The sequence below is a fragment of the Strix uralensis genome, chromosome 1, assembly GCF_047716275.1.
Source record: "Strix uralensis isolate ZFMK-TIS-50842 chromosome 1, bStrUra1, whole genome shotgun sequence".
Classification (NCBI taxonomy): Eukaryota; Metazoa; Chordata; class Aves; order Strigiformes; family Strigidae; genus Strix; species Strix uralensis.
Window position 1 is genome coordinate 168,826,998 of NC_133972.1, and position 27,864 is coordinate 168,854,861.

The following is a 27,864-nucleotide window of genomic DNA, read 5'->3' on the forward strand; positions in this document are numbered from 1 at the left end:
CCTTTACTTTCGCTGGAAGGCTGTTTCAGACCGCAGTTCTTGATAGGTGGAAGCCTTTTACATTCATAGTTAGTTTATCAGAGTTTCTTTTTTGTGTTCTATCATTTTTCCTTCAACAAAAATAGCTCTTCTTCTCCCTGTTACCTCCTTTGTGTTTACAGGCAGCATTCCTGTCCCTTTTACTTGGCTTTTTTTGGACTAAAGTCAGGAAGTTTAAGCCTTGAAAGGTTTTCCTTCCCCTCTGTTTTCACATTAGTATATCTATACCTTCCTTCTCCTTATTTCAATTAATCGTTTTTGAACATTGATTGGGCAGAAGTGGCCAGTGCTGTACATTCAGTTTCAGATGAAATTTCACTATTACCTACAATGACAGATAAGATCTATGACCTTTTCTCTGTCTTTTAGATTAATTGTTGTGTTTGTGTTGGATTTTTGTTGACTTCTGTTGAATTTTATTTCAGATTTGCAAGCTCCCCTATCTTTATTCTTAATCCTTCAAACATTACATGCTAATCAGATGCAACAAGGGGATCTGTATCTATTTGGAGTTACTTCTTTGCCTCCAACCTCACTTCTGTCCTGCAAAGACACGCATCAAGGATGTACACTATAGCACTCTGTGAGGAGCTTATATCTGCTCCTCTGGAACATGCCAGAAAATGCTACAGGGGAGCAGGGCCAGGTGTTTCCCACCCACTGCCTTTCCGTTCCCACAGGAAAAGGAAAACATAATGCTGCTACAAAACCTGCTCTTCTTCTTACAGCCTGAGTATTCAAAAGAATATTTTATACATCCATTCTCCTGGAATTTTTTATATGGTAATGACAGAGTAGAAGTTATCTTTCTTGGTTATCTGCTATCATCCTTTATGTGCTCACTTTTCCTCTTTCCCTTCCTCCCTTCCTCTCCTTCCCTTTCTTCCTTCCTTCCCTGTGTGATCCATTTTTCTCCTCCCAGAATTGTCACAATAGTTCTTTTAAACATGCATGAACCATGAGAAACCATGAGGTTTTGATCAACTGCCTGTAATATATGAATCCTCATGATGAGGGGAACTACAGAATCAGCCAGGCATTTGGGGTCTAGTTGGTTTCCTAGTCACATCGTACATGTCCTCAGACACTGACTGACTTATGAACTTCCCATTGTATTCAAAGGTAAGTCTGCAGGAAGCCTGACAGCATGAGGACCAGTGCCAGCTGGGACTGTTGAACAGAGTAGATGCTATAATTATTATATGGCCCTTTTAACAGCAGGGATGGGACAAAATAACTCTGCTTCCTGGCCAGAAGAACAGACGCAGACCAGGTAGTGTCATATTCTGCTCTGCTGAAGCAAGCATGCTATATAATTTAGATCCAGCACTGAACAATTTACAATCCTCCCCCAAATAACATTTCATTTGAGAGGAGTCCCAGCTAGCTCTGTCAGAAAGCATAGTTATTGCTAAGCATAAAAAAGCCTCAGAAGAGAAAAGATAACATGGACAATTTGCTATTCATCACACCACAGTATTGTAGAAAGTAACAGCCAGGAAGGCTGAACTAACTACCCATTATACAAACGCCACGGTGCCCTTGCTACGAGCTTATCGGGAGTCTTCTGCATCTGAGAGCTTTAACAGACACAGGCACTTTGACAAAAGCCATCAGTAACAGTTTGACGGCAACCAAATAACAAAGCAAGAGTGGGTTCTGTTACTTAGCTCTGGTTTGGCTTTGGGACAAAACCTTCTCAACCTGGTGGGAAGGGACAGTAGGTCAAGCTAAGAAACATAAATATATGACTGACAGTACTGACCTGCCTGTGGTGACAGCAGGAGATGTGAGATGAGGTTTTGGTTTCGATCAGCTTTTCCAACCCAAAGTAAACATTTTTATTCTAAAACACACAGCTGCTGCAATGAAGAGAGTGGGTACCCTGAAGGGACATGTACTTTGGGAATCATTTTTCTCCTGTTTGCACTTGGTGTAGTTGTTTATAACCCCATAAAGTGCATGTGACACACTGATCAGTGAGGACATTATCCATCTCTGCCACTGGTGAAGATGGAGTGGATGAACAAGATCTTTGGTGAATTTTGTAGCCTTTTTCTTTACTGCAGAGTGAGAACCAGCCACTTGTGAGCCCAGACTGAATGCAACAATACAGGACATAAATCTGAGAGAAATTTTGGAGCTCGTCTTTTGCCTATACCTTTTAAGTCTTCTATCTTTCCTCATGACATATAAATTTTAGCTTTGTAGCATCAGGAGATTTTAATCCCCTTAATATATATAGTGTAAGTTAAGGTTGGTTTAGTGCTTAGATGAGCACAGTGGCAACTCGGCTATTAATGCTAACCCCTTTCAGAGGAAAAAAATATTGCCTGGTTACTAACAAAACAGGGTAGATATGTTTTTAAAATTTAAGTGGAAAAATGAGAGAAAGAGGAGAGATCACAGTTCATTTCATCACTTAAGAGCCCCAGGAACTACTCGTAAGTTTAGATATCTTAATGTTAGGCATTAATTTCAAAAGCAATAAATAATCTTTATAAACCTAAGTCTGTCTAATGTTGAGTTACTCTGCTGTTAAAAAGAAAATGAACAGATTAACATATCTAATAAAGACTAAGCTTGCACTTCGGTATTTTTTTTTTTTTCTGATGGGTTCTCCTGCTTGCAGAAGGAATGAGAACTTAATACCTTAGTGAATTCTATCTACCCATCAAATTTAGATGAAATTGGACTCCAGCTGAAATGCTTAGCAGGACTGTATGAGCCTCATTTCCTCAAGAAAATAGTCTACAAAATGGCTGAGGGAATATTGAAACACTTTTGCCCTGAGAGAACAAGTGGAGCATTGATACTTCACCACCACACTGCTCCTTTAGGACTGATTGCAAACCTCTCCTACGTACATTGGCAATTAGAGGATGTGTTTAATTGATTCCACTTTTCCATTTGTCTTGTTCAAAGGAGGGGTCAATATTTGCACACATTAGGGAACCACTGAAGAATTTCTGTTAAAAGCCTTTAAACTACAAAACCTAGAAACACTCTTGTCTAATAGGAATATTGTTTCAAAATTGCCCCAGTGAAGATTAATCAGATGGTTAAACCACTATGACTGATATGAGTGTTTTCAGGGTCTTTCAACAGTTTTTTTGTTCCTACTTTACTTGTTTCTTTTAACACTTCAGCTAAACAATGAGTTTCTTCCCTCTGTGAAGGGTGAGGACTGTAGAGGTATCTGACACAGTTTTGATTAATGTGTCTTAAGCTTTAATAACCTCTGACAGCCTTGACTGAGTGCTTTCTAAACAAAGATAATTTTTCTGTTTTTTACATGAGTATTCCTTATTAATTTTTTCCCTACTCCATGTATTTCATTCTATATAGGACTGTACTTGGTCTGGCCTCTGATACCTTGTCTCAGCCTTTTGCCATCTGAGTTGGAACAAGGATGATGGTGCAACTGACCCTTGAGGACATTGCACATAGTTGGACCTACAAGAATATCCTATCAAATAGAAGTTAAGGGAAACAGAATTTTCTCAGTGCAGAACTAAAGTTTTACCACAAACTCTTCTAAGAGCCAAGGACCACCATCCAAACCTTGTACTTCTGGGATCTGCTTCTTCAATAAACCTGCGGTAGAGGATGGGAATAAAACTGATAAACCTCTTGATCGTAAAAAATGTTCTACTGAACATACTTGGTTCCCCTCTGGAGAATTCATATTAATGAATAATTTGCTCTCCAATGGAAGTACGCTGTACAGGAGGGCATTCAGCACATGCTGCTTGTGAGTGCAGTCTCAGGGAGAGAGAGTCAGAGGTATGTTTTGGTGTTTGGGCCTGCATAATGGTGCGGGAGATGTGGACAGTGCAGACTATCAGTATGATTAAGCAATGCCAATTTTATTGTGGTGAAGCAAGCCTTTTATAATGCAGGTGAGAATCACATGACATAATCACATGATACAATTCTTTCTGATTGGACAGTTAGCTTTGCACATGCTCCTTAAGTTCTTTCTTCTGATTGGATGAAAACTGCCACATTGGCATTGTACAAACTTCCTTCTCCGCCCAAACCCACACCCTGGAGTTGTTTAACTTCCTGTGTTCTTCTTCATTCTTTCTGGGTTATTTCCTTGACGACGCTGAGGCTTTACCAGTCTTGCTCATATGCAGGATTGCTCACACGTCCATTTTCTCGCAGGGACTCCTTCCGAATCCCCACATAATGAGACCTTTATTATGTGGTGGAAACTTTCTTCCAAGACAAACTGAAGAGCATTGCAGCGTGTCTCAAAGGAAGGTAAAAGAATTGTGTGCTTCAGAGTATTCTTCATGGCTTGAACTTCCCTTCTCCTTTCTTTTGTTTATTAAAAAAAAGCCCATACGAAAACCTTTCATAGAGAGGTTGTGGCATTCAGTATTTCAGGTTAGTTGAAAGCAAGATCAGCTGAAAGGAATCCTTTCACTCGTCCCTCACAGAATTTCACTCAGCTCTTAGATCCAAGGGTAATGCAAAAAGTAGCATCTGTGCCCTGAATCCTTCCTCCCTCCCTTTGGAGTAAGAGGCAATGGAAGAGAAAGAACGGTGGTATAGTGTGATCCTGTCATTTGCTGAGGAAGCCAGAAAGGCTGAAATACTTCCACTTTAGTTGACACATTTTCACCTCGGATTTAATTTCTGGAGCAGAGCTGTTTACTGTGACACTTGAATCTGATCTCAGCTAAGGAAATTAGGCAAATAGACTTCGTCTATCTCAAGCAGAAGAGTCAGTAATATCAAGGCTTTTCCAGAATGCTTCAAGAGAACTCTAGGTGACAGTCATTAATTTCCATCTACTTTAACAAAAAGAGAAGGAGACACATAGATAGCAGTTGCAATACCCTTAGAGAAGAGCCAAGGCAGTAGCTGATGGCAGCAGAGGAACAGTGAAAAGTTGGCCCAATTGCTGCATGCTTTTCCAGAGAGCATCACACTGGAAGATTTTTAAACAAATATGCAAAAAAGTCTAATATTAATCTAAAATAGAAACTTGTTGTTTAACTATAACAACTCCAACAGCTGGCTGCCTACTAAAGTGATTTAAGAGGATTTCAGTATTTAACTATGATTTGGTTTTTCATTGTTGTCTTTTGGGTTTATACTCTCAAAAATCTGATAACAGAGAAAACATGAATTTATATAACATTAACAATGGAGTTGCTATAATGCAGTGCTGATCTTTCTCTGTGTATGACTCATCTCGGAGAAGAGAAAGTGTAGAACACCAGAAACCCAGAATCCTAAGAAGGTTTTCAGAATGTATCTAACATATGCTTTCAGCTGAGCTTTGACATGTTACCAGTAGAATGGATTAAGCTTTTCAATACAAGCTCTTCAGCATCATTCCTTAAAAAGGTTAAGGATGTTCAACACTGAATGAGAAGTCCAGGAATGGAATAGCCAAGTAACAGATTTGTTTCTTTTCCAGTTCAGTATTTGCATGTTCTCCAACAGAAAAATACATCCAAGTTTTCATATAAACTTCACATCAGACAAGTATTCCCTTCTGCTGGAGGACATGTCCACATAAAAGATTCACTGGACATTTTAATGAAAGCCTGTAAGAAGCACAAAGGTGGTATTTCACTAATGCCTCATGGCAAATCCTGTGTTAAGAGCTTGATCCGTTGAAATCTTCCCATTGAATTCCAGCAGGCACTGTGCCCTTGTGCTTTTTGATAGTACAATAGCCTAGTCTGAGCTCACAGTTTTGTTAATAAGAAGCAGTGAGTCCTGAACAGCCTGTAAAAGAAATCAGATTTGTAAGAACTCAGTGGACAGCTTCTAAGAAAGTTGCAAGGTGAAGCCATGTGCTGGGTCTGAATCTCTGATTTATGTCATCTGTAATTGGAAAAATATAAAGAAACAGTGATTCATATACCCTAGGGATACATGATGGTAGTCCAGAGAAGAGAAATAATTTGCCAGAGGCAAAATTGCACATCAGAAGAACACACAGCTTTGCCTTTATGGCCATCCTGTTGTGTCCCTGGTTCTGTGTTTGAACATGGTGTGCCACCTACCTAGGGTTGCTTCTAACATCATATCCTTGACCTGTCATAGTTCTGCCAGGGTGCACAATGACAGTCAAGGAAATGCACAACTCATTGTACTTGTATGAACCAATACTGACACCGTGTGGCTGCCTGGGAAGGGGAGGAGACCTCTTCCTCGGGCTTCTCTTGTGACTGTCCACTGACTGTAGGACTAAAAATCCCTGTGATTTTTAAAAATATCTGTTAGTGATTTGCAGCTTGGAAAGCCAACATAAAAGGAACAGAATATGAGTTTTCCCTCCTGTTTTCCTTCTAAAACTTTCCAGTGGCAAAGGTCATCCTTCGTGTTATGTACAAAACGATTGTGCAGGTTATTCTGGGCTGGTAAGGACACCCCACTGATTCAACTGTGTAGTCAGTGGCATTTCAGCTATGGAGGTAATGACATGGCCACGCAGTTGCTAGGTTGGATTCACAGTTTACTGTTGAGAACAGAGGCAAAGATTTGCTGCCTGTTTAGCCCTGCAAAGACATTGCTTGTCAAAGACATTCACAAGGAGGCAAGGTAGCATACCCGTTTCACAACCACAACTTCATGTAGCACAAAATGCTCCTGGGAAAGTTCACATCTAACACAGACTGAACCATACACGGAGAGTCTCCAGTTACTATTACTGGTGATTTAAAATAGCTTTCATTTTGACTAGCTTTGTCTCCCTGCCATGTAGAGATTGCTTTTATGATTTATCAAAGCTTCTTAAGGATGTTCTTTCTGAGCTGCCTGCTGCTTCTTTACAGTTAGCACAGTAGTGTGCAGCACTAGAGAGATATTGCTGTATATGTTCCACATTAAAGATCAGACAGGGTAATCCATAAATAACTGCAGCTAAAAAGCTTGTGGAAGCTTTGGATTATACAAGCAGGCAAGATTCATGCTTGTGGCAAGAGGCTGTACAGTTTAAAGCGAGACGATTCTAGGATTTTGATGTGCAAGTCCACAAAAATAATTTGAAATTTGGTAGAGAAATCAGCAGATCTGTCTAACAAATTAATGGAGCATAATCAGTGTTTCCTGAGCTAATCCATCCCTACTGCACAGTGCAAGGCAGACTTCCCATATTTCTATAGAGTAACACCATCACTCTCTGCAGTCCTGCAGTGAACATTGTTTTGAAACACCACCTCATGCTGTTTATGGGATGAACCTATTCTAGATGCAGTAGCAAAAAGTGCTATTAATGATTAATTAATGGCGGAGTTTGAATACAAGTTGCAGTAGCTATGCAATAAGAGGGAGAAAAGGCAATCAATGATGAAAGATAACATTTCCAATTTGGATGTTGATTCTTATTTGCAATTTCATGGCTCAAGGAAGAAAAGCACAGCCCAAGTTTCTTCTGTCTCTCCCAATGTGCTCAATTTTGTATGAATATGAAGCTATTAGTTGCCTATTTGGACAAAGGCCTACAGCAGAAATAACTGTAAGTAAAGTAGATATTATCTCTGTGCACATGGGAGGGGGTGGAGGGAGAAGCAAGTGAGAGAGAGAGAAAGAATACTTGTCTCACTCCTTCTCTGACTCAAATTAGAGAGAAAAAATCTTTGGGGCATGATAATGAAAACCTGATCAGGCCAGTGTGAACTCTCAGGAACTATCGAAGCTGAAGAACAGGTTGTTAATGCTACAGCTCTGTACATATCAGTGTCTGATCAATGACACTTGGAAGGATGAAATGCAGAAAGCCCGCACTCGTACTCTTTTCTTGCGTAATTAGGTCTCAATTCCAGCACAGTAATGAACTCAAAGTCCAGCAGACCAGTTTTGGCTTATTTGTTTGTTAATTACAGTCTTAATTGTGTCTACAGGTGTTTTGGTCCTCACTAATTCTGTCTCTTTAGTTTTAAATTTGTCTCCTGACTTGCACAGTCAATTGTCCATCATGCTATGTACTATCTTTGGTAAGGGGCAGGGAAGAAGGATGTGTTTGTGTTGGGGGCACATATTAAAGGAAAAGGAGGGAGAAATTGAGATATAAAGATTATGGGAAGGGACACAGGTTGCAGCTACAGCTGTAAGTTACATCTGGGTGAACAGGACCAAAGCCCAGTCATACACAGGCTAGTGCCATGTAGCATGTGCTGTGCTTCCAGGTTTTTAAGAGGCTTTAGACCAGGTTCACTTTGGGCAATATAGAGTAACATTTTACTAACCTGCCTACTTGCTTTTAGCTCTCCAAACATAAAGGAAAAAAGCAGTGACTGACCCAAGTCAAAAAGACAAGAAAAGCTCGTGTGACCTGTTCTCTGCTTCACATCCCTCATGCCTGCCATGGAGTTATTTGTGATTCACCTTATGTCTCAAGGGCATACATGTCCCTTGCTGTTATATTTCCCTAAGAAGGTATCCAAAGGGCTAAACAAAGCCTTTGGCCCCTTATAGGCATCTGCCTATTGCCTTTTAGAAAACAGAGACCTGTCTTTCGAAGTATTGTTCTCATTTAACTTGATTGGTCTAGGAAACCCATAAGCCCCTGAAATGTAGACTAAAATATAACCAGGATGTGAAATGTTCCATAGACCTTATTGGAAAATACCTACTTCATCTTAGACAGTCATGACAATGTGGTGTTTCTTCACTAGGAGTCCCCAGCACAACAGTAGAATCTGATGAGGATAGAGTATACCATGTGGTACCACAATTTGACTTACAAGAATAATAAAGTGTATTTAGCATTTTTTAAATAATGGACTGAAAATACCAATTTGGACTAGACATCATAAAACTGGCACTGGTTTGGCTTTCCAGCATAGTTGTGCCAATGAGTGTCTCCTGACACTGACCAGAGAATCTGCTTATCTGCTTATCCTGATTGCTTTGAGGTGCATTCAGCCAAATCCCTGAAAATATGTCAACTCCTGTAACATTATGAGGATGGACAAATTACTTGTTGGGATTAAGGTGAGGCCAATTCATTTTCTGCCTGTGAGAGTGGAATATAATTATAATCAAAAGTAAAAGGGAAATGCATTTAACCAATGCGCTAATTATCCCCTTCCTTCTGCTGGTCCCTTTGCTATTTGATTTGATTGACAAGTGAGTCAGGAAAAAACCTGTCTAGAGAGACACAGGCACAACAACACAGCCCTTTGTTGGCTACTAATCAGTTTGCAGCATGAAGGCAGCAATCCCCTAAATTTTGCACTCTCTCTCTGCTTGTGTTCAGGCGTCCATCACCCTCTCCATGTATTGGCTGTCTTTTGGAATCTCTGTGGAAGACACCTTTGAACACCTCTTTTTCCAGAAGAATTGTATGAAATAGCATAAATATACACTAGTTAGGGCCAGGAAATTTCTTCTGGGACTGTACGCTGCTCTGCTTCACTTTCATCTTTTCAGTTTCCCAAGATAGATACCCAGTGATGGGTCCCATGATATCACACTGTGCCAATGATGCCATCAGCAGTCTGTAAATATCTCTGGGGTAAAATTCAACAAATGGACAGAGTATGATATATCCTTGCTAGCAGGTAAGGTTAAACAGATGCTTGTGTTGCTGACGTACAGCTGTGACAAATTTTAAGTACAGATGTATTTTTATGGAAATTTGTGGGGTAAGACCAGAACTTATGGCTGTAGTCCCTGTTCATTTGACTGGACAAAAAGCAGAAATGTCCTTTCCTTGTTCTGTTAACTGGTATAGACATTGCCATAAAGTCATGAAGAAACAGCAAACCCCTCCAACCCAACTCCACCAATGACAGTGTGCAGCTGGGTGTAAGGGAACTCACAGTCTCAATATATAGGGCCAGAGGAACTCAAGTCTACTTATGAATTACATTCCTGAAATGAGGTCTTAAACATTAAACACAGAAAGACCTACCAAAAAGAAAGCATTCAGGCATTTACTACCTTCAGGGTTTTGTTGCTTCAAGGTCTCATTCATTGAATTGGTCAAAAAGAGCCCCATGTTAAAGGCCTTTTAGGCCATGAATAGTTTATTTAATAATTACTGATTCAGTAGATCAGAGCTGTTTTGCATTCCTCAAACAGGACAGTCTGAATCAGCCACAGTCCTTCATATAGCTCATCTATTCCCTTGCTTCATACTCGAGAGTATTTTCTTCTACTTCTCTTTATCACTGTCATCATGTTTGCCCCCTGATACGTGGACAAAAGGAGTTGGGGAACTTCCTGTCTAAGTATCAAGAACCACACAAAGTATGGACAATAGGAAGCAAAGATTTTATTGACATTTCTTTACACAGAACACAAGCTACACAAAATGCCACAATAAAGCATATGTAGAAAAATAGTAGAATCATATTGGCACTGATGACTATTCATTATTATTATTATTATTATCATAATCTTATTATACAGGTTTCATCATAACCATAATAAATAAGCATTAAAATTTCACAGTGGCATTATAAGCTTTACATTCATGATCTTGTTTATACAAGGGACCATGTCAGATTTCTTCAGCTTTTTTGTATGGTCATGATTCAAAGTAGTAGATTTAAAAATTAAAAGCCCTTTCCCTTAACCTATAAGGATCTGTCCACATTAATCCATTGACTTGATCCCTTGGAGAGGTCTGCATTTGTCTAAAAAGACGTTACTTTTAAAACACAATTGACCAACTGGAAAGTTGGCCTTAAAAAGAACCTAGGACATTTGCTATCTTCTGGTGGTCTGACTGTGAGATGCCGTGACTGCTACTGGCTGCCATTCAGCGAGATCCTTAGGCTGTATAAACTGTTTTATCAGGTTAAACCTCTTGGGGATCTGGCCCATTATATCAAGAGTGCATTTGAAAAGCATTTCTCAAGATCAGACCTTTCGTCAAGACTTTGTGAATGCTGTTGAGTCAGAACCTACATTTCAAGAAAATTGATTTGCATCTCCATCTTCCCTAAAATGTCATGGAATTAACTCAACTTCATTTGTTTCCACTTTGTGAGATCAGTTTTGGTTTTTTGATATGTCTCACTTAAATCTTGACAGGCATAGATAAAGAAAATTGAAGTGTATGACAGCTGACAAATGTTCATTAGGGAAAGGGAAGTAAATTAGAGAGAGACAGACAGAGCATGTGTTGTAAATCTTGGTGTCTTAAAAATAAAAAAATAAATAATATGGATTTTCCAAGCTCACATCCTCTAATTATTGCCTCTTCTGCCTAATTTGAAATATAATTTGCAAGAAACATAACTGCCTCAATCAAATGTAATAATGTCTCATTTAAAAGTACAACCTCTAGTGTCACATGAGGGAATCAGTTGTACTCATATTCAGACCACAGAAATGGTTATAGTTAAAAATACCATGGACTACTCATCTGCAAAGTCCAGCCTCAGTATCAAGTTACTGTCTTTAAATCCAGATTCTCAGAAGGTTGTACTTACTGTTACATGCACCAGTTATATCATGCATATTGCTTACCCTGTACATTGTGTACCCTTACACTGCTTTGCAGTGTGCGTACACAAACATGGGCATGTATACCAATGCTCGCATTTTACATTCACTATGCATGGGTACAAATGGTTAGTAAGTCCAGGGGTCAAGCTCCTGATTTTTTATAGCTTTTTATGAAAAAAATTGAACTGCTTAAAGTTGAAATTAATCACTTGAAACTCAGCCCATAAGTATTTGTCAGTTGCTCATTTGAAAAAACATTATTTCTTTTTGAAAATTTTCTAGCCTTGCCCTTGGTAACTAAAAACTGTGAAAGCGTGCTTAAAGAAAACCACTTTTAGAGCTAATTACTTACATAAAATAGTAGTGTTTAATTCCAAGGGGTATTTTCTTATCATTTAATAAAATAATTAAAACATAACTCTTTGAAACATAGCATAAGGATAAGGATCTTCACAGAACGATGCTCCTGTCCACCGAATTCCACATGTCAGTTGACGAACAGTGAAGGTCCAATTTTAGGTGTTAGCTTTTTGCTGAGAATTAATCCAGCAGTGTAAGTTGTTCCATTTGATTATGTACTGTACAACTGAGAAGCTATTTCTGATGACATTACTAACTTTAACTATTAAAAAGTTAGAGCCTGTTTTTGAGGGGTACAATTTTAATACACTTTAAAGGGAGTATCATCAAGGTTTCCAAGTCTCTCAGACCAAGATAATGGTTCCAGCATCAAAACCAGAGAAATTGTGTTTGTACATTGCATACAGGGAAAGATATGACATCAATCAAGATCTGCCTCACAGGTGTGTTTTGTTTGGAATATGAACAGATTTTTCTAATTTTAAGTGCCTGAGTGTGAATTTGCCGTTTGGAACAGAGGGATAAGAGAGAGGACAGGATTCACCTATTCTCTTGATTTGCCTAAATTAGACACTCATTACCATAAGCTACCTCTAAACAAGAAAGACGGTCCCCCAGCAGGCAAGTCTTCCCAGTTAAGGCTTGTACTGTTTGTTGAAGGTAATTCTATATATAGAAAGTTTAATTTTCTGATATCTCAAATGCTGTGGCTAATTGTCTAAGTGTAAGTGGAAAGATGGAGATCTAAGGTCAGATTTTTTTTTTTTTTAAAAAGGACTTGAGTATATATTAAGGGATTTATGAAGATGCTTGAGGCCTTAGTCTAAGACTGTGGTTAAAAAAATCCTCAATAAAGGGATTCATTGTTCAAGTTCAAGAAATCCAGTCCTGGGTTAAACTGTTCAGCATTTAAGAAAGCTTATTATTAGGGACAAATCCAAGTAACAAAACACAGACATAAATTTAAATTTCTTTCTGAACTTTGTGTTTTGGAATATACTTATCTGTGTTTTGATTTTGACCCGATACTTTTCCCAAACATACAATAATATTCTGGAATTGTTTATTTTGGTGAAGTGGATAGGGTTTGGGAAACTGTTCTTTTTGCTTTCTCCATGATTACTGCCATCTTTGTAGGGGTATATTCTCTCACATCATTGACAGAAGGAGGGTTAATCCTGCATCTTTGTCTTCTCCCATCCCATCTATAGTGTAGAAAACACTATAGATTACTAGTGGGTTTTTGGTGGTTTTTTTTCCAGACATGCAGTCACAAAGGAGTACCATGGCTTGTCTAGACTGATCTCCCTCATACTTCATAAGAAGATTTAACGTCAGAAAAAGGACATAACTAATTTCCCAAGCTGGATGCATAGTCAAATATATACAAGACTAAAACTAGTAAGAAGAGTGGCAAAGGCGATAAATCATTGGTCTATCAGCTTAAAAATGAACACTTGGTTGAAGAGGATTGATGTCAAGGAAAAATAAAAAATGGTGTCAAGCTTCCTGTTTCAGGAGATAGGGTAGCTCTGTTTGACATGTTGCATTGATCACAGAAACCATGGAGGTGGTAGATAACACACATCAAAATCAAGACAGCTTAGATAAAATTAGTTGACTAATGGTGTGCCAAGAGGTTGACAAATCACTGTACAAAACAATCTCTCTCCTCCAATGAGGTGGATGAAGCCAGCAAACTGCTTCTTCACAGGAGCTCTGGAGGATAAGCAAACTCCCCCCCCCCCAAAAAAAAAGGTAACAAACCTGTTAGACACAACAATCACCACCAGCTTCTAAGTATGGTATGGCATACATACACTGCATATGGGAACATACATTCATTACATATGGGAGCATAACATATATTACATAAGGGAAAAGACATTTTCTGTATATATGTGTAGGTACGGTGTACCACACATTTGGTATATATGGCATACAAGAGCTACATTTTGCATTGTTATTTTTACTGAAAGTGATGATGCACCTTAGATCAAAAAGGTTCCCATAGCCTCTTCTTCAACCTTTCCCATGCATGTAGCTGCATATATGATAGTGTATCAGAAATGCCTTGACATCTTTCCACAGTTAGGAATGATGCAGGTAGTCTTAGCTATATAAAAATAGCAAAGAGTGAGCATCTCTCCTGGATCAAGACAGGTGGATTTTTACTAGCACTTATGCTTTCAGGAAGGAATGAAAAACTTCTTAAATTAGTTGCTAGAAACTGCCATGAAAACTGAAATATTGGGGCTTTCAGCACCCGAAGCTGTTACACTTGTTAGTGTAACCCCATTTATGGAAAGTGTAGAATAAGCAAGGCCGTCACAGTACTCAAACCACCCACTCAAAAAAAAAAAAAAAAAAAGAGTTGTTTGAGACTGGACTTTTATGTGGAAAGTTTTTTTCGGTTCCTTAGGGTAAGCTGTTTGTGTTTGTAGCTGATAGCTTTCAAAGACTGAAAGGCATGCTGGATTGCAATAAAAGTAGTCTTATTCACTGTGTCACAGTTTCATATTTTCGGAGGCAGAAGCTACTTGAAGATGTGCAGCTCCATGAATACAGCCAATGGACTTCTGGCACATATATGTATGTGTGCAAATCAGTTTCAGACAGATGTGGTTAGTTTGTTACAGAGATAATAGGATTTTGCAGCACTTTGGGTGAAAGTAGAGAGTTGAATTTTCAAAAGCAGAGAAATCAAGTTTCAAGGTTGCAATAGAAGTTAATTTAGCCTGACCTTTTGCATAAGAGGTTTTATACATATTTATTCTTCATGCTTTTATTCTGTGAAGGGAAGGCCTGACTCATCTGCATTTAAAGCAGCCCTACACCGATTAAACAGTTTTCATAAGCATTTCTATTCAATGCGTGGATTTCTCTTAGGGAGGTGCATATGTATTATATAGTCTTATTAAAATAGAGAAGAAACAGCAACAACAGCTCTTTCAGTCAGAGACTGTCAGGAAGCAGCATGCTGTGGACCTGATGATGGCAAAGTAAGTGATCATTCCTGTTTGTCTTGCAAGGGTGGAGCAGACTCACACCAGGCTTCCTGACTATCTGTGCCTAAATCTTACCAATGACAAAGATCACCTCAGATAAGATGTACAAAAACAGGAGGGAAACAATTAGCGTAGGGGTGAGCATGCCAAGGGTGAACGGGGTGGGGCGGGGCCAGGGGTGGAGGGCAGATGGTTTGTGTGCTGAAAAAGAGACCTACAAATGGTGGTGATATGCCATGGGTCACACCACTTTGCCCTTGCTAGTGCTATTACCTTAACCACGTGGCACCAAGACAACACAGGAGCAAGAAGATGAGCTCACAGAGGAATGCAAGCTGGAAGCTTGCAAATTGTAGCAATTGAATAGCTCCAGCTCTTCAGATTAGAACCTGAGTTAAGAAGAGGATGTGATGAGAACAAACAGCCAGTCAGCCCCTCCTGCACAGGAAAAATGCACCAGTCTGTACCAGAGCTATCATCCAAGGAAGTCTGCCAGTACCTGGAGCCTCCTAAACCCGGTTCAAGGTTGAGAAACTGGAAAGGGTCCAGCAAAGGGTTACCAAGGTGGTGAGGGGTCTAAGGACCTGGCTTCTGAGGAGAGGTTGACAGGCTTGTTTAGTCTGGCCAAGAGGAGACCAAGCACCAATCTAAGAGCTGTCTGCAGGTATTGAAAAGGGAGTTACAAGTACATCAGAAAGATTTTCCCCATGGAATAAAAAGGTGGCATAATAAAATATCACAGCAAGAAGTTGCATCTTAGAAAGTTCAAATTGGATTTTTTCTTTATTTTATTTTATTTTTTTCCTTAGGAGTGATGTACAGTAGTTGAAAAGGTAATCCAGAGTAGCTGTAGTATATCCATCACCAGACGTTTTCAAGACTCAGAAAGACAAAGACATGGCTGACCTTACCATGATGCTCGTGATAATCCTGCTTTGAACGGGAATTAGACTGGGAGACTTCCAGCTGTTACTTCTGAAACAAAATATTCTGTCATCTGTAACCTGTTTGGATAGGTGGACAGTTCTCATATAAAGGGCTGAGAAAATTGACTGGAATGAATGTGTGAACACGATGTATCACTTCTAGAGAAATGGCATGGCAGTGCTGAATATATTTGTGAATGCACGTCCGCACTGACTTCACAGTCTCTGGAGCAAACACTATAAACTGAATATTCACTGCATCAAGAAGTGCTGTGTGTGGCTATATGTGTCACTCTTAAAGCTACTGAGAGCTTTTAATTTATTTCAGAATGAGCTGGACCAGGCCTATAGAACACTTTAAGTACAAATAATTATCTTTTTACTTTTTCTTTAAAAGGGTATATCCCTCACTTAGTTCTGTCATTATAAAGATATGCTAATCACCTGCATGACACTTTTTTTTTTAATTTCTAGAGTTCTGTTCTGAGCAACCATGGAAGGAAGGAAGGAAGGAAGGAAGGAAGGAAGGAAGGAAGGAAGGAAGGAAGGAAGGAAGGAAGGAAGGAAGGAAGGAAGGAAGGAAGGAAGGAAGGAAGGAAGGAAGGAAGGAAGGAAGGAAGGAAGGAAGGAAGGAAGGAAGGAAGGAAGGAAGGAAGGAAGGAAGGAAGGAAGGAAGGAAGGAAGGAAGGAAGGAAGGAAGGAAGTCACAACAGGCAGTATATGACAATAATGCAGAGAAAGCATGCTGAAAGACTGTGCAAAGCACACTGGAGTAAAACAGTGCAAAATGAGTACAACACCTATCCAGAATCAGCAAAATATCTCCTGTCCATCACAAAGGCCAAGTTAACCAGAGGATTTATATTTCAGCTTCCCACTAAGGATGAAGGATAAGCTTGAATTCTGGGAAAAGTTCTGTTGTGTTACTTAATCAAAACTTCACATCACACATGTAAAATGTAGCTTGAAGGGCTGGATTTGTACAAATCTGTCATAGCTTAACCCCAGTAGGCAGCTAAGAACCACACAGCTTCTCGCTCACATGCCCTCTCAGTGGGATGGGGGAAAGAATAGGAAAGGTAAAAGTATGAAAACTCGTGTGTTGAGATAAAGACAGTTTAATAATTAAAGAAAGGAGGGGGGAAAAACAACAGGAAAAAAAATCCCCAAAACACCCAACACAAAAAACCAAGAAAAACAAGTGATGCAAAAACCCCCAATTGCTTATCACCAAACAAGTGATGCCCAGCCAGTGCCTGAGCAGTGGCAGCCTTGTCCAATCTCCACCTCTGCCCCCAATCCAGTATTATTTCTGAGTATGATGTCATATGGTATAGAATATCCCTTTGCTCAAGTGGGGCCAGCTGTCCCAGCTGTGTCCTCTCGTGCTCCTCCAGCTTACTTGCTCGTGGGGAGGTGTGAGAAGCAGACAAGGCCTTGACTCTGTGTAAGCTCTGCTCATCAATAACAAAAACATCCCTGCGTTATCAACACTGTTTTCATTCCAAATTGAAAACATAGCCTCATAAAAGCTACTATGAAGAAATTTACCTGTCAAAATCAGTACAAAAGCTAAGACCAGTGACAGTACTTCAGAGGATGGTAGAAAGTAACTGCCTTGTTTGGATAGTTAGACAATTTTGTAGCTTTGTAAGATGGCAAGGGCAGAGGGATAAAGAGAAGAGGACTTACGGAAGACATAGGCAAAAAAAAAGCAGGAGATGTAGTCAGATCATAGAAGGGTGACCATGCAAATTTGTGAATGTCTGGGCAAAGCAGAACAGTAGCTTAGGGCAATTTAGGTTACTCAGATGACAGCAAATTAGGGGACTCATGAAAAAACAGAGCAAGAGGCACAATCTCCTGTGGTTGCATTTGATCTAAAAGACAAAACCAAACCAGAAAAGTGAGCTGTAGCTAAACAAGTCCAAGACTATGTATTTTATGACTCCAAATATTACTCGACTAATTTTTACTTCCGTCATCTGTACACACAGCTGTGTTATATTTCATGAAGTTCCTGAGACCATGGTACTATAGCTTACCATAAAGCTACTGCATTAAAGACTGAGAATGGATAGACTGGACTCTGACTCCAACAGACCCAGGTTTATACTGATTTATACCTGAAAACAATTCAATGATTAAATACATACTGGAACTTTGGGAGAAATTTTGTCAATTACTAAACAACATTCAACATCAAAATTGCTGAAAATATGTATTGAAATAAAACAAAGCACTCCATAAGAGTTCTCCATGGACATGACCTTTAGCATCTAAATGACCAGACGGACTGAAGTATGTTAGGCTGTTCTGATGATAATTCTAAAATGGAAATTTAAGTCCACAGAGAAAATAATAATTCAGCTAGGCTGACACGTGTTGGCATGCTGAGACTGCTGCAGAAGTGCCCCATGACTATTCATTATATATAAAGTTTCACAGGATATTTGCATAAAACTTCATAAGGGTCTAAGCCTGCTATTAGAAGTTCTCACCTTTCTCCTGCATCACCACTTAGCTATTTCAAATGCAGAGGTAGAAAGGAAGAGATCTTTTTTAACATGCAGAAAGCACCAGAGGAACCTACAAATTCTAATGAAAGCTTTGGCTTGAATTCCCAGTTTTCACATCATCTTGTGATAGCTTTCTCTCTCAAGTGTGCCTCTTCTCTGGCAAGGGAACAGTGAATTGGGTCAGTCAGTGGCTATTTGTGAAGTGCTTTGAAGTGAAATAGTGCTCCATATTCTTGTTAGTAATTTCCAAAGCTCTGTACTAAGGTTTCAAGCCTTTAGAATACAATCCTTTAAATCTACACAATTTCAACTTCCTCTATTGTCAGTGGACAGACCTGATTTTTAGAACAAATTAACAATTTCATTAAAGAGAAACTGTGCATCCATTGGAGGTTGGGAAAAGACACATTTTCTGCCAAATTTTAAAGGAGCCCGATTTGTCTCTTCAGTGTTTGCTGTTGACCAAGGTGTACAGTCAAAACCTGCATCTACAGATGAAAAACTGATGAGCTAAGGATTAGGGATGTCATCCAGGCCATGAATGCTGGGCCTTTACTTTTTGTCTACCTCTTAGACACCCAAAAAGGGAGTCTTATAGTAAATTTCCTAGTCAGGGAAGAGAGGTAAGTAACCCTGAATGCCACCAAACAGAAAATAGGATCAGTCCTGCAGACTTTCACTAGTACTCTTGTCATTGACTACATAGAGAAATAAAGATTTTTATTTTAGTAAAAAAAAAATCATTTTTCAACTAATTTTAAGCACAAATTAGGTGATGAAATTAGACAGGCTAAATTCTATCCTCAACACAGAAACATCTCCAGAGGTTTCTCCAGGTTTTATGCACGTCAGCATGAAACTATTATCAGGAGATTAAAAACCACCCCCTTGAAAATCCTCAGCCCGGCTGCAAAGAACTCGCTTTTCTGTCCCTCATCTACTCACTTAGTCACTACTGAAATTTCTTCCCATCCATATTCAAGTAAAAAATCTTCTATTCCAGAAGAGATTGTTATTTCAAAAGTGGAGCTTAATGGGCTTTAGGAGCCCCAGAATAGTGGAAAAATTTCATCCAGCTATTAATAAAGGGATGATATCCACTGAATTGTTATAACCACACTGTTTTCAAGTGCTCCAATTTTTTTGAAGTAGTTAATGCAAATCCTTGTAAATGCTATAGACTGCTTATATATAATTTATATATATCATATATATCTAATTTTTATTTAAAGATGAAACAAAGATTGAAAACAAGTCAAGGCATCTTTGTGGTTTTTCACCATGTCCTTCTATGAACTTGTCAAAAAAAAGAATGGATAAGTTTGTTCTTCTTTCTTCCAGAATTACTGAGACTGAAAAAGAAATTACTTCAAGGACCAGGTGCTACTTCAAAACACCATATCCCTTCTTTGGGTCTTTGGGGTGGGGATAGATTCCTATAGGGGTTGGGATTCATCTGATCAAATGAACAGGCCTAGAGAAAATTAGACCAGAAGAGTAAAATATGTCTGATAAATCACACCTTGAATGTGCATCTTTCCTTCCCACTGATCATAAAAGGAGTTAAACTCCCGCTATTAGGCCACAAAGAGCCATCTACACCACAATTGTCTAAAGTTAAGGGAGTTGATACTACTTTGTGTTGAGTTTTTCAATAATTTACAAGGAATTCTTTTTACAATGAGGGTGGTGAGACACTGGAACAGGTTGCCCGGAGAAGTTGTGAATGCCCCATCATCTGAAGTGCTCAAGGTCAGGTTGGATGGGGCTTTGATCAACCTGATGGTTGATCATGGCAGGGGATTTGGACTAGCTGGTCTTTAAAGGTCCCTTCCAACCCAAACCATGTTATGATTGTATGAAATTCACCCTTGCTGGTGCACCTCCCTCCCTCCCTCCCTCCCTCCCTCCCTCCCTCCCTCCCTCCCTCCCTCCCTCCCTTCCTTCCTTCCTTCCTTCCTTCCTTCCTTCCTTCCTTCCTTCCTTCCTTCCTTCCTTCCTTCCTTCCATCCTTCCTTCCTTCTTTCCCCCAGTCTTTGCCCCTGTCTTTCAAAGCCCTGAGATCCTCTGTCTTTACTTCTCTTTTCCTACATGTGGGCTATCACCATCACCTTTCCTTCAGAGAATTTACTCATCTGGGCTATGGCCCATACTTCACCTTTAACACTGGAAAACATCAATAGTTGCATGCACTTTACCTGATGGAGCCAGAAGATCCTCCATGCTGTTTGTAAGACTTCTAGATGATAAAGAAACAACCCTGCATTGTTGTCTTTGTTTTTTTCTTAACTAACTTAAGAATCCCATAGAAGTGAATGGACTTGCACTTCAAATACCGTTAACATTAAGGTCAGAGCTGTCTCTGGGCATTGACAAGCTACAAAAACGTTAGGTTGTCCCTCCTCTGTCTGAGTTCTTGTAAAACTGTCTTATCCTCTGTAAAGTGAGAGCTTTACTTAAGAATTTAAGCACTGCCCCCATAGATATATCAAGCCAAGAAGAGCTTGTGCAGTTTGAAGGAAAACCCTTGTAGCAATACTGCTAATGTACTTAAATGTATTTAAAAAGGCTTTATGTGAAAGGACAATACATTAAAATTCCAAAGGTTGAGACAGAAACAAATATGCGAACTGTGCAGTTATTTTTCTATTTGTTATGAAGGTAATTCTTAATGTATATTTCTCTATATAAAAATAAAAAGTAACTTAGATATTATTTATATTATATTGATGATGAAGATTTTTTTACAATATAGTCTACACAATTAGAGTGAATTTACAATACTGAGAATCATTATCAAGGCAGCATCCCATTAAAAAGAATTAAAAAAGAGGAGGAGGGTATTCTGAGAATCTTAAAATGAGTGCTCAGATAGACCATCACTGCCAATATTTCCCACAGTATTCTGCCAGCATAAAGAAGATAAAATCTGTGTCTCATCATTTCACAGGAATGACATCTCCCAGATTTTTCTGAGACTCCATAGAAGCTCTTTGCCATACTCCACTGGCAGCAAGTTGTATGGACCTAATCCAACTCCATGTACAATCCAACTCCAACTCTAAAATCAGACTCTGAGCCGTGGAAGAATATTATATGTATAGGAACATGGAAACCTTTAGGTATGTTTATCCATCAGTCAGAGCACTGGTAGCAGTATAGAATGTGAAAATGAACATACCGAAAGGCCCACCAACTTCTGCAGCAATACAAAAGAGACTTTTTCACATTTACCTTCTCTCACGATCATGCAAACAGAAGGCTGGGGATGCTGTCTAACGTACAAGGCAAGGCAAGAAATCACCAATCTGGATGTAAGAAAAGCTACTCTGGCATATTGTCAGATTCAATATACTCAGGATTGAAAAAGTTGGTGTGTGAGACCTTGAAATAAGCACACTTCTTTGTACAGACTGTATACATATATACACATACATACATGCGGCATGTATATATGTGTAAACTAAACCCTTTATTAATGTTTTCCAAATTTTTATGTTGGCAAGACTCCTGAACATTTTCAGGAGCAGACCCTCATACAACACAGTGAAGCTTGATGATGGTTGAAGATTGCTTTTTTTTCTTTTCACACACCCCTTAGAAGTCTGTGGCTCAAAACCACTGCACTGTGTAACAGCTTAACCTACATGTCCCATTATATTTAAAATTCTGTGAACAATTTACCAAGAAAGAAATAAGTTCTGAAATATAAGTGCAGCTGGCACTAAAATGTTGAGGCCGAAAAGTGATAAAGACTTCCCAAACAAGAAGCGGGAACCAGTTGTTCTTGATTCCTGTCAGAATTTATTTGTTAACTGGGTAAATCCAGCTTTTAGCTTTAAACTGTCAACTTATAAAAGGGAAAAAAAGAGAAAATAGCATCTACCTGTTTAATTCAAGTACTGAGATAATAGTTAATGTTTAAAAAACTTGTCAATATTGAAACACATCATGTATCTGTTTCTATATAATTTCTGCCCCTTTAAGAGGCAGATGACTTGTATGCACAATATACCTTCGTACTTTCAGGTGATCTTAATCTGCCCCTTTCGTATATACCTTCTTTCTCCTTCCTACTGTAAAAACATGCCTACATTGTCAAACCATCCTTGTTCTTTAGCAGCCTTTACCAATCTGCTAGCAACTCTTTTCTTTAACTATTTATGTGTAGGTTTTCCACTTTTCTTCTTTTGAAAAAAACCTAGTTTTATTTTTTGCATGTACAAATATTTTGCTGTGGTTGCGAGATTTTTTGTTTTCATTTTTTAACTCTCTTATTTCAGAAATCTCCATATCTTGATCTTAATTTACTGATGAGAGTCTTGACACCTGAAACTACTTTTGTCTTTTTTTTATAGTTTTTCACAAGTTTTAGAGGGCTGGTCACTTATGGTTTTAAACAAACTATATTTGCATTAAAAAATTGCCTGCCTTCCAAACAAAAATAATTGTAAAGAATTATTCACTTTCTCTTCTTTGAAAAAAGTGCTGTGACATTGAAAATTTATCAAAATGTTATGAAAATGTATAGAAAGTTATTGAAATTTGTTGCTTTAAATCTGATAGCTTTCTGATAAAAATTGTAATGAAAAATTGAAAAAAACCTAAAAAAGTGAAAAAATGGGTTCTTTTCCAACCCTTAAAAACAACTTGGATATCTTTGTATGAATAAAGTTTTAAATGTTTCAACCAGCTGTAACTATATCATTTGGACTGTATATAGCACTGCAAATGGGCACTAGTAAAGCGTTAATAGAGCACTGCAGAAGAGCCTAAGAACACATCCTTATAGTTTTAAAGCTTTCCACAATCCTTACCATTATATGTCTCCAGCTTATTTTCATCTGTTTGGGTTTTTTAGGGGTATTACCAGCTAGATTTTAATTTCATATCAGAGTAACAAATTTTAAAAAAATAAAAATTTGTTGGGGTAAATCTACTTAGATACAAATGTAAAAGTAAAAAATTGTACCTCTGAGGCTATAAGCACAATAATGATCCTCTATAAATGTAAACAGAAGAAATGTTAACAGATGCCACTGATATTTTACAAGTAATCCAATAGACTCCTCTTGGTTTGTCAGCTTCTAACTTGGACAAAATTCTGCCCAACTTAAAGTTGGGGGTTTTTTTAAAAGACAAATATCAAGATTTCTTCATTCTATGTTAAATATTTCACTCTTTTCCATTATTTGAATGCACGTATGTTACAAATTATTACCAGTAATGGAACAATCCAAATATTTTCTTTCAACAAATAGAAACATTGAAACTTTCATAAATGTTTTTCAGACTTCTCAGTTCATCACAAAGGAGGTTTTAACCTGAGTTCGTATATGCTTGTTTCCTCTTGTGTTAACTATCCCAAAAGTGCTACAAATGTATAGCTTTACTAATACATAAATAAGCATTGAATCAAGGACAGCCAAGATCCTAGGTTAATATTCAGGAGAAATGGGAATCATATTAGTCCAATCACATTTAAAGAATTAGCCGCCTTATTCTGATTCTGAACATCAGAAGTGGCTCATGTCTTTAAGTGGACAAAGAACATAGAAACTGAAGAGGAATATTTATTTCTTCCAAAAGCACCAATATTTGGAAGCTTGAATGCCTTAAAGCCATAGCACTTTATTCTCTGAAACAGAAATGGAAATGGAGAGTTTGAAAGTCCCACCTGATCTCATTTCTAACACTGCACTCTTGTCTAAGGGATTCTCCTCCACTCAATGAATAGGTTTGCCTCTGTTACCCCATACTTCAGGCACTATTTGAAGTAGTTGAGTCCTGCCACGAGGAAAAACTTCTCCAGGAAAAGTTCAGAGTCCAGAACGGCAATGTGCGCAGCCCGGCCTATCAATGTGTTGGCGGTGTTTGGCAGCGCATGGAACACGTTGTGTCTGATCAAAGTGCAGTCCTTCGCCCCAATCAAAGGCTGGAGCAGGTTGTTAATCATTTCTGCATAAACAGGACCTGCAAAAGAGTTTAGATGTCATACCTACATGCCAAAGCTGACAGATCCCCTCTTTCCTTCCAGTATCGTTTAATTACAGTTGCAATGAGAAGGAAAATGGATGCAAGGACAAAATGCAAGAGATAGCAGTCCATTCCAAAGATTTGCCAAGTGTCAGGATGTTGTTTATCTAATAGTGGCACTGGCCATCTGAAGAGGTGTGCTGAAGCTGGCAACATGAAGAGTGGGACACTCCTCATCATTTAGTCTCCTTTCCTCTGTGGTGGAAGGAAATGCTGAAGGAACAGGGTTGGACTCACACTGCCTGTGAATTCAAATGCAAAAGGGTCTGGCAATACATAGAGGTCCATTCGGGTTTCTCTGGGGAATCTACTGCAGGAAGTACATCATGCAGATAGTTGAAGAGTTTGTGGGGCAAAAACAATAGCTCAGGAAACTTGCACTCATAAATGATCTACAGTGAATGTAGATCCAGCTCCTACTAGGTCAAACATCTCCCTGAGAAACAACCACTGGAAAAGAGAGTTAGAAAATTATCTTTTAATGCATATATGAGGTAGGATAGAAAGAGCTGTAATTTAAGTAAGATGTGTGAAGGCAACCATGATGATTATTTGGCCTGGATGTCTCTTTTTACTTCCAAAGAGTACCTCCTGGAAATTACACTGCACATTATTTCTGGAAGTGGTACCAAACTGAAGCCATGAAACATTTTATAAATCAGGGATACTGCTAATAACAAAGGCAATACTTGGGACAACACACAGCCTGAGCTCACGGGAGGGCTAAGACTCTGATAACATGAGTCCTGATGCACTTTACAGATTTTATCACAAACTAATATGATTTTACATCTGTCCCTTAAATTACCTGGCAATCATCAACTATCAAATGTGAAAACAAAGGGAAAACTCCCTGATTTTGAGTGTGCTGAGAGAGATTTCATTATGTGAAACAAAGGGGAGACAATACTAGTAAATCAGTAGACTACAGAAGAACATTGTCAAGAGCTAGTTCTATTATCATCCCTTTTAAAAAGATAAATTAAAGGGAAGGGGAAGAAGCGGTAAGAAACCTTTGATTATGGCCTGACTGAAATTTGTTTTCATCAGACAAATGGCTTAAAAAGCTTCTTTTATTGATTTCAGTAATTTCCTGTGGGAAGAGAGCACTTTCTTCCTTATCAAATAAACATTTGAGTTTTCATCATACTGATGAAAAACCCTTGTAATGCAATCCCTCAGTTGCACAAACACACAATTCCTAAACAGCTTTGTAAATATAGAAAGGATCTTAAACATACCTGTGTGTCTGTCCTTAAGTGCATTTTTGCACATTTCTATTCTTGCTGAATGAAAGGGTACATATCTGTCTTGCGGTGAGGCCACTAACACAACATTTTTAAAATACTGAAGACCTGTGGCAAATGCATTAAATACATTTATCACAATGATGCACAGCGATGAAAATACATACAATGTTAGCATTACTACTTCATGTTCAAACACATTTGAAAATCTACAGTGCAAAATAATAATAATTAGAACATGCAACACAAGCTTAGAAAGATTCATAATAGCTTTAAACAATTTCTGCTACTTCTGTGAACTATGTGTTACTTATCAACACTCATACATGTTAATTGTACATCAACAAAAAAACTAAGAACTGTCTCTGAAAAAGGTTTTTTACTAAAACCTTCATCTTGCAAATATTTATGCGTCAAAATATTGGAACACATGTACAGACTCACTACAGTCAATGAGTGGTTTTGGATAAATAAGTGTTCACAAGAATGGGGATCACATTCCAAAATAACAAATTAGTACAATTTTCAAATGAAATAGAGAGAGGGAGGAGAAGAGGAACCAGCTTCACTGCTATGATGTCATAGTATTACATCAGTGTTGAGAGAGCCTTGGGAACCAGTCCCTGCATTCAGCAGTCCTTTGATAAATGCACACTGCTGGTACATGGACTGGAAACCAGGAATCCTCCCTCTTCCCTGGAGGCAACGGGGCCACTGATAGGCTGCGGAAACAGGCTTCCACTGTTTGCCCTGTCTGTGGTCTTTTGAGCTCTCCACCACCCACACTCAGCAGAAAGGTAGGAAAATGGACACAGGTGACCTAGTAGACTAGATAATCTACAGAGAGTACTCTGAATACAGAAGGGCTGTGGGTTTGACCTTCACCTTTCCCCTCCACCCCTTACAGGGAAAGGGCCCAGAACCAAGTCCTTTCATTTCTAGATTTTCATAGAAAAGTTGGCCATCACTACCACAAAGAGTGCTGCTGTAGCCTTTATTAACCCTGGCTGAAGCTATCATTTTCTCATGCAATCAAACCAACTGAGTTTGTGAATTCAGTCTGAGGTAAAAGGTAGGAGAAGCAACAGTGAGTGTTACCCTAGCTAAAATTTTATGTGAAGAGATTCAATAGGGAATAATGTTCATTTTTTCTTTCAAGACAAGCACAAGGAACATTTAAAGAGATGAAAAAGTGGCAGGGACTTTTACTTTAAGAAGAAAGTCAGAAATTGCTGGAGGTTTAAAGAGTTATCTGGGGAAGCAGGCACAACACTGCTTCTGATATTTCTCCCTCTGTAGGTGTATTGGGTCTGCATGGCAAAGTTTTGGTAGAGGGGGTCTACAGGGGTGGCTTCTGTGAGAAGCTGCTAGAAGCTTCCCCAATGTCCGATAGAGCCAATGCCAGCCAGCTCCAAGATGCACCCACTGCTGGCCAAGGCTGAGCCCGTCAGTGATGGTGGTAGCACCTCTGGGATAACATATTTAACAAGGGGAAGGAAAAAACCAAACAAGAGCAATTGCAGCCAGAGAAGACAGGAGTGAGAATATGTGAGAGCAACAACTCTGCAGACATCGAGATCAGTGAAGAAGGAGGGGGAGGAGGGGCTCCAGGTGCCAGAGCAGAGATTCCCCTGCAGCCTGTGGTGAAGACCATAGTGAGGCAGGTTGCGCCCCCACAGTACATGAAGATCCACCGTGGAGCAGATCTCCACCTGCAGCTCATGGAGGACCCCATGCTGGAGAAGGTGGATGCCTGAAGGAATCTGTGACCCCATGGGAAGTCAACTGTATCCTGGGCTGCATCAAGAGAAGTGTGACCAGCAGGTCAAGGAAGGTGATTCTCCCCCTCTACTCTGCTGTCATGAGACCCCCCTGGCATACTGTGTTCAGCTCAGGGGCCCACAATATAAGAAGGACATGGACCTGCTGGAGCAAGTCCAGAGGAAGCCATGAAGATGATCAGAGGCCTGAGCACCTCACCTGTGAGGACAGGCTGAGAGAGTTGGGGTTGTTCAGCCTGGAGAAGAGAAGGCTCCAGGGACACATTATAGCAGCCTTCCAGTACTTAAAGGGGGCCTACAGGAAAGATGGGGAGAGACTCTTCATCAGGGAATGTAGTGATAGGAGGAGGGCTAATGGTTTTAAACTGAAAGACAGTAGATTTAGATTAAATATTAGGAAGAAGTTCTTCACTGAGTGGGTGGTGAGGCACTGGAACAGGTTGCCCAGAGAAGTTGTGGCTGCCCCTTGCCTGGAAGGGTTCAAGGCCAGGTTGGACAGGGCTTTGAGCAACCTGGTC

General features: G+C 39.2%; 1 protein-coding gene across 2 annotated transcripts in view; it reads right to left on the reverse strand.

Moving 5' to 3' along the window:
• Positions 1-20,821: 20,821 nt before the first annotated feature.
• Positions 20,822-27,864, reverse strand: part of FAM135B (family with sequence similarity 135 member B) — a 250,599-nt gene continuing 243,556 nt past the window's right edge. For both annotated transcript variants that reach the window (XM_074888616.1, XM_074888608.1), the window contains 2 exons: positions 25,560-25,673; positions 20,822-24,255 (listed from right to left, as the gene is read on the reverse strand). In XM_074888616.1, coding sequence (XP_074744717.1) covers positions 24,050-24,255; positions 25,560-25,673 — 320 coding nt within the window. In that variant the 3' untranslated portion in view covers positions 20,822-24,049. The remainder of the gene's footprint in view (positions 24,256-25,559; positions 25,674-27,864) is intronic.